This window comes from Nanorana parkeri, unplaced genomic scaffold, assembly GCF_000935625.1.
Source record: "Nanorana parkeri isolate BGI_ZX_2015 unplaced genomic scaffold, ASM93562v1 scaffold170, whole genome shotgun sequence".
Classification (NCBI taxonomy): Eukaryota; Metazoa; Chordata; class Amphibia; order Anura; family Dicroglossidae; genus Nanorana; species Nanorana parkeri.
Genome location: NW_017306438.1, coordinates 595,815 through 606,798, shown reverse-complemented (window position 1 = coordinate 606,798; position 10,984 = coordinate 595,815). Strand labels below are relative to the sequence as shown.

General features: G+C 40.9%; 1 protein-coding gene across 1 annotated transcript in view; it reads right to left on the bottom strand.

The window, feature by feature from the left end:
• The window catches only part of RPGRIP1L (RPGRIP1 like), a 210,623-nt gene that overhangs the window by 135,788 nt on the left and 63,851 nt on the right, over positions 1-10,984 (bottom strand). The window contains exon 9 of the mRNA XM_018554730.1: positions 10,198-10,344. Coding sequence (XP_018410232.1) covers positions 10,198-10,344 — 147 coding nt within the window. The remainder of the gene's footprint in view (positions 1-10,197; positions 10,345-10,984) is intronic.

Here is a 10,984-nt window from a genome sequence, read left to right as displayed (position 1 = left end):
CATCAAAGTTACAAGCAATGACAAATGATATGTTCAAAGCAGAATTATATGTGATCTTACAAAGGTGCAATGGACCAGGATCTCTCTGTAAGTGAACAAAAAAATGTAAACTAATTTTAGACAGAAAAAGTCTGGCGGTGTCAAAATACTATAGAGCAGGGAAAGGGAATGTCCTACTGTGCAAAGGTAAGTGAAGAAGTTATCAAGGATTCCTGGGATAAAGGCAGGATTCCCCAAAACAGGATAAAGTGGAGAAGGGGATGGAGATAAAGGGAACGCTTTCAATGCTCTGCCAACTACTTTCAATGTAGTGCCAATGAGGGGATGACCCTTTAGTGAAGATGGGATTTTAGGTTCGGACAAACACCACAGTAAACCGTGTGAGGGAAAAGGGGAACACAACTGTTTCAGCTGCACCCATAACTTAGAAGGTTCATGACTACTCCAGTCAGCCATACTGGAAATTCGCCAGGCAATCTGGTACTTGACAACATCAGGTAAGGCTATCCCGCCTTTGTTTTCGAGGAGACATAAGTATACATAGTTAAGCCTGTGACGTTTATGGGCCCATATAAACTTGGTGAAAGTCAATTGCACCGAATTAAGGTATCTCTGGGGTATGTACAGTTGTGTTCAAAAGTTTGCATACCCTTGGAGAATTGGTAATATATGTACCATTTTTAAAGAAAACATGAGTAAGCAGGTACACCACATTTCTTTTATCTCTTATGGGATTCATATTCAAATGTAGGGCATAACAGAATGGCACAATCAGAAAACAAAACATGGCAACAAATAAAAAAATTAAATGACCCCTGTTCAAAATTCTGCATACCCTTGGTTTACTAATACTTAATACTGTGTATTGCCCCCTTCAGCATCAATGAGAGCGTGCAGTCTTTTGCAATAGTTGTCTATGAGGCCCCAAATTCTTGCAGGTGGAATAGCTGCCCATTTGTCTTGACAAAATGCCTCTAGGTCATGCAAAGTCTTTGGTCGTCTTGCATGAACAGCACATATGAGATCTTCCCATGGTGGCTCCATGATATTAAAGCCAGGAAATTATACTGGTCACTCCAGAACCTCCACCTTTTTCTGCTGTAACCACTGGAGGGTCAACCTGGCCTTGTGCATAGGGTCATTGTCATGTCCAAGCGGGTCCCATGCACAGCTTTTGTGCAGAAGAATGCAAATTGTCTGCCAGTATTTTCTCATAACATGCTGCATTCATCTTGCCATCAATTTTGACAAAATTTCACGTGCCTTTAGAGCTCACACCCCCACCAAAACATCAGTGAGCCACCACCATGCTTCACAGTGGGGATGGTATTGTTGTCGCTATAGGCCTTGTTGACCCTTCTCCAAACATAGTGCTTATGGTTGTGACCATAAAGTTCTATTTTGGTCTCGTCACTCCAAATTACAGTGTGCCAGAAGCTGTGAGGCATGTGAAGGTGTTGTCGGGCACATTGTAACTGGGCTATTTTGTGGCATTGATGCAGTAAAGGCTTCTTTCTGGCAACTCGACCATGCACCACATTTTTGTTCAAGTATCATCGTATTGTGCTCCTTAAAACAAACAACCTGTATTTCTCCTGAGGTTACCTGTGGGTTTTTCTTTTATCACCAATAATTCTTCTGGGTTAGAAAGCATGCTGTAAGTTTTAAGGTCACTTAAAAGGTTAGGAAGAGAAATGTCAAGGTGAGTGAGCGGAAAAAAAGGTTATCTGCATGCGTAGAGATTTTAAACTCCAGGTCAGCTATTCTAACTCCCTGAATATCTGGGTTGCTGCGGACGGTGCATGAAAGGGGTTCTAGGGCTAGAATAAAAAGATGCGGGGAAGGGAGCATCCCTGGCAAGTCACATTAGAGATCCTGAAGGGTTCAGAGAAAATACCATTTACCTTGACCTGTGCTGTAAGATGGGAACAGGGAGCTCTGAATCAACTCATCATACCTCGACCTAGGTCAACGTATTGTAAAATGTGATCTAAGTAGGGCCAGCTAAGACTGTCAAATGCCTTCTCAGCATCTGTTACAAGGAGGAGGCAAGGAGTGGCAGTCACCAAAGTGTCGTGGATCAGGTTTAAAATTTCATTATGTTGTCTCTAGCTTATCGAAACGGAGTGAATGCGACCTGGTCGAGATGAATAAGGGAGGAAATGTGGGGGGAGTAGACAAATGGCTAAAAGTTTTATAAAAAGTTTCAGGTCAACGTTTAAAAGAAATATTAGACAGTAGCTTGAGCAGAGAGAAGGATCTTTACCATCCTTGGGGATACCCGTTATAAAAGGCCCGAAGGGAATCAGTGGAGAATTTGAAAAAGGTAGTTAAGGAGTTATAGGCTCTCAAAATGTGTTGGCATAGAAAAGTTTCAAATTAGTTATGGTAGGACAGAGTGAAACCACCATCGTTGTCAATGATTCTCATCATCGATGATTTGGTTCGATTTATTGAACATGCAGCCGCTGCCACTCTGCTCCTCCGTTCTACTCCCAGCTGGTGACGGCTGCAGCGATCTGTGTTCTTTTCAATCCCCACTGCTCTCCCCACTTGTATCGGCAGAGGGGATACAGACCGCTGCAGCTGGCACCAGCGGGGAGGAGAGACCACTGTGCCTCTGCATTTCCTCGCTGGAAGCCCCCCCCCGTACCTCTGCTGCTGCCCACGTCCCTTCACTGCTGCTGCCACCGTTCCTGCGCTGCTGCCCCCAATGCTGCTCCCTGTGCCCCCTCTTCTGCTGGTGGTAGAAAGACGGTGGCAAGTCTCCCATCAGCAACTGGAAACAATAGCCAGCCTGCCATTGGCTATTTTAAATTGCAATAACCAGTAGAAGGCTGGCTAGAGCACCCACCTACTGCCTGCTATCAATTAGCAGATGAGGACCTGAAGGAAAACTTTCTCCTTCAGGTCCCTCCTCTGCTTATTGACAGCAGGCCACAGGCGGGTGCAATATCCAGTCTGCTATTGGCTATTGCAATTTAAAATAGCCAATAGCAGGCTGGCTATTGCTCACAGCCACTGCATGCTGTGTTTACATGCAGCTGTCTCAGCGGGCAGCTATCATTCCCCAGTCAAGTGGAAAGATGACACTAGGGATCTAAAAGACCCCTAATGTCACGTTAAAGAGAACCTGTTACCTCAAATGTGCTATCACATAGGGTGCTTGTGAGCCTCACCATGTGATAGCAATGAGGTAAAACAAAATGTAAAAAATAAAGTTAAATAACATTAAATTAAAAATACCCCCTCCCCAAAATGTAAAGTCCCCCAACCCCCCGGGAATACTAACAGAAACACAAGTCGGGTGCACCTACGTAGAAAAACTGATTGCTCTACACGTCAGGTATCGCCGCGTGCGCCGGAGTGAGAGTAATAATTTTTGGACCAATATTCATGGCTAACTCTAAACTGATGACTGGACTTTTATAATAAATAAATATATTTATGGTGGCAAGACTCATTTTTGATTTCGGCCTGAAAAATTCTGCTCTGGGATGTGCATTGTGGTGCCAAAAATGTTAATGGCATGCCAAACGCACCTCCCAACCGCAGTGTGATCACCTGCACTGGAACGCGCAGGTGATCAATGCCATGCGTTCCAGCGCGGTGCGAATGCACAAAATGTGCATGCAGTTTTATTCTTAAGTAACTTTATGTTTGGAACACTCCATTTGTGCATTTAAATTTAAATAAAAGATGGTATTTTTTTGTCCAAATAATCAAAAAAATTATCGGCCAACTAATCGATTATGAAAATAATCGTTAGTTACAGCCCTAAGCCCAAACACTTACAACAGTTTACACAACTTACAAGATTATCCCATATAGATCTCCCAGACCCACCACCGTGTTACGGCCATTCAAGCATAAGATAGGAGACAAGTCTGTGGAGGAGTTCACCATATGGAACACTGAGCATAGCTGGTGTTCCATATGGCATAGAAGTGAAGAAATAATTTTAAAAAAATGACTAAGAGTTATGGGTCAAAGAGAAAAAACATGTAATCCCTATGAATGGGATGCAGGGCTTGCTAATAGAAGTTAATTGAAGTTTATGCAATCTTGTCTTAATTGAGGTAATGGCAGGGAGGAGACGTGGGACTTGCAAGAAGATGAATCCATCACGGGGTCAAAACGTAGGTTGCAATCACCACCAACTATTACAAACCCTGACATAAACAATCCCAGTCTCCGTAAAATGGCTTGCAGCGTTGTTTTTTGACCAGTGTTGAGTGAACAGGTGTTCACCAAATTGAAGGGCTTACCGAAGAGCAGACAACAAAGAAAGAGAAATCTACCGCCCCTATCCGACATTATGTCACTAACTTCCACTGGAATGGAGGAGTGAAAACCTATTGCCACCCCTTTGGATTTCTGCTCAGGATTGTTACTTGTACACCAATTGTTGTAGTATCTAGTAGGGAGAGAAGTAGCTGCAGTGGATTTGAATCAAGTTGTTCTTGCAAGAACAGAATCTGCATTTTGGGTTTGTGAAAATGGTACAATACTTGGAAGTGCTTCCTGTAACTGTTAAAAGCCTGAACATTCAAGGTACCAAATGTGATGTTAGCCATACCAAAAGGATTAGAGGACAAATAATCGCTGGGAAGTCTTAAGAAACCATTGGCATCTGCCCAAAGGAAGAGGAAAAAAATAAGTATGAGAGCAAATAACAGAAAGAAAGAACAAGGAGAGAAAATAAGGAAAAACACCACAACAGAGGCAACATAGACTGCAACACACACGTTGAGAAGTGAATCAACTAACAGGATGGGAAAATAAATCCCAAACAGAGGTCACCATTCATGATGACCGTGCACGGCAAGCACAACCTATGTGGGGGAGCAAACATGACAAAGAGCCTTCACTGCACTGAAATGTGGTCAACGTGCATTAACATGCTAATGAGTGGGAACTGAGATTAACAGATGAAAGGTACAACCAACAAAACAGAGTAAGGTAAAGCAAGAGGAGAACAACAAGAACAGAAACGGATAGAACACAAGTAGCAACAATCAACACGCCATAGATTTAGCTAATCAAAAGACCACCCAATGCCCTCCCATCACCCCCAGGACAGGGAAAATTCAGGCACCCAAAAGGTAGCAGCCTATTTTATAACAAGCAAACAGGCAATATACAAAATGCAAACCGGCACTAAATAAGCAAGATGGGCACAGGTCCCGAGTCGGTAAGCACCGGGCAGAGAGAATGCCAGATGCTTTATCGCTTTCCACACTAGTGAACCCCTGCAAGCATTCAACCAGAAAAGTATAAAAACACAACCTAGAAATAATTAATAGAAAGGGGTACAGGGACAGCACAACATCATGGAGAGTACAACCCCCTCAGAGGAGGCCAAGGAAAAAAGTGACAAAGCCCACTATTGAGAGGTAACATCTATTAACAGATACACATCCAGGATGTTGTATCCCTGCAAACCCTCCATAACAGTACAACTAGTGTCCAGCAACACTAAGAAATTACTCTAAATGCATAAGTGCAAAAAGAAAAAACTTGTTTAGGAATAGTTGAGAAACAATATATAATAAACCACAAGGAGGGCAATGACAACAAGCATCATAGGGAATCTAATATGCCATAAAATGTCAGTACTCCACCGAGGCATGTGCCGTAGGCTCCAGAGGATAAGTCTTCACAATTATATGAGTATAGGTTGTTCCATCATAGCAGAAGCAAAAATCTAAATGTAAGGGGAGGAATATCATCCTAAGTCAACTTAAGTAATCCAAACCAGCATCAGATATCGAGTGCAGTCAAAGGGAGATAAAACAAAAATAAATGTGAAGAAAATCCTCCAGGGTGCGAGGGGAGAACAGAGGGACATAGGAAGCCCACAGGAGGACATGGGCAGTCACAGAGATTACTTTTTTTGTTCTCACTGGTCCTGTAAGTAGATTAACAGTTGGTTAGGGCATTCAAGGAGAGATGTTCTCTCCAGAGCCATGGGGATCCAGCCATTCTGCAGACAAGTGCAAATTTGGAGAGAGGGGTCTGGAGAGGGCTCAGGTTCAATGGAGACATCCATTGCAGCAGTGAAATCATCCAGGTCAGCAGGAGAGGGGAGAAAGTATGTGCATCTGCTCTATTTAGCCAAGAGATTGAATAGTTAGCCCCAATGATGGGGGATATTCACCTTTTGCAGGTCCCTGGTCAGTGGCCAGAGGGCTCTTTGTTTTGTAAGAGTGCGCTTGGAAAGATCTGAAAACAACGTTATCTGTGTGTTATCGAAGTTGAGCACCCCTCTAGCTTGTGCTTTGGCAAAGATGTCCGTTTTCAGAGTAAAGTAATGCACATGGCAGAGGATGTCGCACAGTTGCGGGTTATTAGGGCGGGGGATGCCAGGAGTCCAATGTACTAGTTTTGACAACTAGCTGTGTGATCTAATCAGCTGATGAAGCTGATTAAATCGCTTACAAAAGGATGCTGCACTTTATTATTCAAAAGTTTTGGATTCCTGGAATCAGCTGGTCCTAATCTGCTATTTAAGGGCTCCTTTCCCTTGCAGGGTCCGATGGAGCCACCCTTGTGTGTGCTAGTAAGCTGTGTGCGTCTCTACAAACACACAGACACAGCAAGGCAAGTCACTCCCCTCAAGTCATTCCCCTTCACCCTGCGCCCCATTCCTCCTTCCTCCCTTCTCCAAGCTAGTAGACGGACAGCTGCTGTAGACTGCTCTGTCCCTTGTGATCTTGTACTGGACAGGAAGTTCAGGAAGTTAAACTGAGGGAGTTGGGGCCAGCTGTTTGGAAATATGATGACTGTAAGTGCTTGGGTAAAAATGTAAAGAAATACACTTTAAAGAAATTGCTAGGCAATGTATATGTGTTTGATCTGAAAAAAGACTGAAAGTGTAATACTACTTTCTTTTTAACTACTTCCAAGATACAATCAATATAATAATGTTACTGTTGAAAATGTCTTAGAGCACAATGTCAATGTGCTAAGAGAAGATTAATCTACATTCCCACTTCAACAGCTCATCATGCAGATTTAAAGGAAATCTGTGTTCCCATTTTGAAAGTTATCAGTCTACATTGTTTAATACTAAAGCTGTAACTGACAGCTTCAGTCCCTATTAACTATTGGAAACAAATTGGAGTGTTGCGGCCTGAAGATTATAGTGTGCTTTCGTTTAATACTATAGTTAAAAAAAGACAAGTAACAGAGCTACTGTAAAGTTAACCAACACATACTAACACTGCTAAATTAGGCCTGAGCATCTAGGCTTCAATGATGCCTGAGCATGAAAGGGTCAATCAATTAATTACAAATAAAAAATAAAGTAACCTGGCACTCCTCCAACGCAAACCTAAAAAAATAACTATAGAGAAAATAGAGAAGAAAAAAAAGAAACCTCTAAAGACACTGTTGGCATGAGATGTGGATTTTGAAACCTCTGACACAGATGACTCAGCTCATCTATTTTAATGCACAATTTCAATTACAACTCCTTAAAACATTTCAGAGTGAACCGCTAGTGAAGAGAATAGAAAATTATTTGGCATGGTTTCTAGACAGAGCAAAGATGTCTTCTTTTGTTCAATTCATTTTAGCCTATGTTACAGTTCACTGAAATTAATAGAGGTTGAATTATTAAATATATGTGGCATTCATAGTCATGATTTCCAAATCCAGCTTAAGAAATTTTCTATTACTAAACTTCACAAAATGAGAACAACATTCACATTAAAAGAAGAAATAGTATGGAAAGATAAAAAGTCAAGTGTATCCTATTGGTTAGAAACATGTCACAGTAGGGCTGATGTATGACATCATAATGCTCCCAGTGAACAATGAAACCTAACTGGTTGCTATGAGCAACCGCTCTGTTTTTGCTCTATATTTATTTGCTTCTGCTTATATACTTAAGTGCACAGTGTTTTACAAAATATGATATAAGCATATTTATAGTTTTATTTTATTTTTTTAAACAAGAAACATAAAGAATGAAACTGAAACTACATTATATATATATAACTACAGCTAACGATTATTTTCAAAATCGATTAGTTAGCCGATTATTAAGTTCGATTAATCGGTTAATCGGATAAACAATAAAATACATTTTTAAAAATGGCTCCAGTGATGGACTATTAGTTTGTATTGAGATTGCACTCCATCACAGGAACAAGCTTGGAGCGGTGGAAGTAAAAAAGAAAAAAAATAGTGTGGTGTGCAATATAGTGAAAAGGAAAGTGTAAAATTATACAGCAATGAATGCAGAATGGCACCGACTATAGAGGACTACAAATCCCAGCAATAGTACATTATACAGCGCAATGCAGAATATACCACCAGCTATAGAGGACTACAACAAATCCCAGCAATTGTACATTATAGCTGGCGGTATTCTGCATTGCGCTGTATAATGTACTGTTGCTGGGTTTTGTACTCCTCTATAGCTGGTGTTAGTCGGCATTGCGCTGTATAATGTATTATTGCTGGGATTTGTAGTCCTCTATACAGCGCAGTGCAGAATATCACCAGCTATATAGGAATACAACAAATCCCAGCAATACATTATACATAGTGTATAATGTATTGCTGGGATTTGTATTCCTCTTTAGCTGATGGTACATTGCTCTGTATAATATACAGCACAATGTACCATCAGCTATAGAGGAATACAAATCCCAGAAATACATTATAGAGCACCATGTGTGGGGAAAGTGCAGGCTTACCTGAGCAGTCTTCCAGCAACTTGCTTCTGAGATCGGACCTGTCTATCGCCGGCTGTCATCCCCCCACACCTGCTCCTCCTTACTACATCTCGCCGCGTCCCTGTGCCGATCGTGGATGTGGGCGGGCGGTGAGTGTGAGGCGGGGAGGAGGTGTGGCGTGAAGAGCGTGGAAGCGGGCGGGTCTGGCAGCAGCGAGCGTGAGGTGTGGAGGAAGTGCGGCGTGGGTGGAGCCGTGAACAGGGCCAACTGATCGGAAGCGTATTAATCGATTATTGAAAAAGTTGACAACTTTTTCAATAATCGATTATAATCGATTATGTTGATTAGTTGTTGCAGCCCTAATTACAATGCAAATTAAATTGAATCTTAACTCCAGGCAGATAAACAATACAAATAAATGCTTCTCTCTGTTCATAAATGCATTACTTAATGTATTTCTTTATAATGAAAGCAGTACAAAAAGTAGCCATGGAGTGTGTGGCCTATATATGCTCACTGAAGCTCAAAAACTATCTTTTTAAAAAGTTGTCATTTATTGGTCCTAAAATAAGGTACTGGTCATAAAAAGGAGTTTGGAACCCATCCCGCAAAATGCATGTACATGCATTCAGTGTGAATAAACAGCTGTTGGGAGAATGGGGCAAAATCAAATGTTATTAAGGCCATTTTTTTCTGGACAAATGTTCTTTAAATAATCTTGGCAGCAGTGACACAGATAAATTGTGGCTTAGTAACAAGAGACACAATTTAACAATTCTAGAGAAAGCTGGATGGAATTAGCAGATTAATGTAACCATTGGTACGACTGGAATTGTCCGGAACATCCCGATGAAAATCAAGCATAACCAAGCATACTCCACACGAGATCCAATCCTAGGTTGTTTGATCCCTACTAGGGCTTCATTGAACCTCACAGATGTGAGTACACAATCTAATATAGCACATTTGCACTCAATCACATACTGTATAATTACTATATTACATGGATCTCTCCCATGGCTTTTTAATCCTTCTATCTTCTCTTTCTCCTCCATTTTTTGGAGAAACTCCACATTTCATAAAAGGGCATTGTTACATAAAGTGCAAGAAAAGCAGATACATTACAGTGCAGGCACTTTAGTAGTGGATAGAATAAGCCCAACTTTTTAGTTAATAGTTCACCTAAAAGAATAATACCTAATTAGATAAATTATATACCAGGAGCCCATTAAATGGTAAAAATATGGCAAAATCCATAACTCAAATCTCCAGAAAACGACACTCTAAAAGCTATTAATAAGCCAAATAAGGTTGTCAGTTTTCTACTAATAGAATATTAATTATGACAACAAATAGAACACATTGAGAAATACATTACTTCACAATATACATGGAAAAGATAGAGAACAAAATGTGATGATGATTGAAAACAGTAGAACCCAGTGCAAACAGAGGTATCAGTTATAGATGAAGCTATATAGGCACACACAAATAAAATCTGAAGACTAACCTCTTCCACACTTTTCTGAGAGAATGTGCTGGACTGTAACTGCTTCTCAAGATGGAAGCTTTTCAAGCGCTCTTCTTTCAGTTGGCTGTTAAGCTTGTCCACTTCATTCAGGAAATAATCTTGATTAGCTTTAACTGTCTTCAAATTCTGATTATTTAAAGAGCAATTAAAATAAATCAGAAATACAAAAATGGGAGGGTAAAAAATGTATGATGTACAACATCTGAAAGCAATTTTGTACATATACAGTACACACATGATAAACTGTGCTGATGGGTATGCATTAAAACACCACATCGGACCATACAACTGTAGTCCAAAAAGAAAATAAAGACTAAAACTTGTACACCTGAAGTATCTAACAATTAAGCATAAAGAAAAGAAATGTGGTAACTGCATTCCAGTGCAGTCAATAGTCAATCTTACTGGAGAGACAGAACAGCCTTTTTAATAAATGCAAAGCCTTTCAGGACCAGCAGTGGACTGGAGGTCAGATCAGCGTAGGAAACTCCTACAACTTGAACTAAGGTCATCACAGTCAAAAACCACCATTATTTAGGGGCAATGTCAAGGTGTAAACCAAGGTTGAAGAGCTGGTAGTTGGCAGGAGCAGTGTTTTGAAACTATGGGTTGGGACACAAAATGGGTGAAGGATGTATTTGGGATTGGTTGCCATTTGACCTTGTGTGCAAGTTTAAAATCAGCAGAAGGATGGTGAGTGATTGGATACTATGAATGACCAAAAAAACATGTATAAGGAGCTAGAGCGCCTGTGAGATGGGGGGGG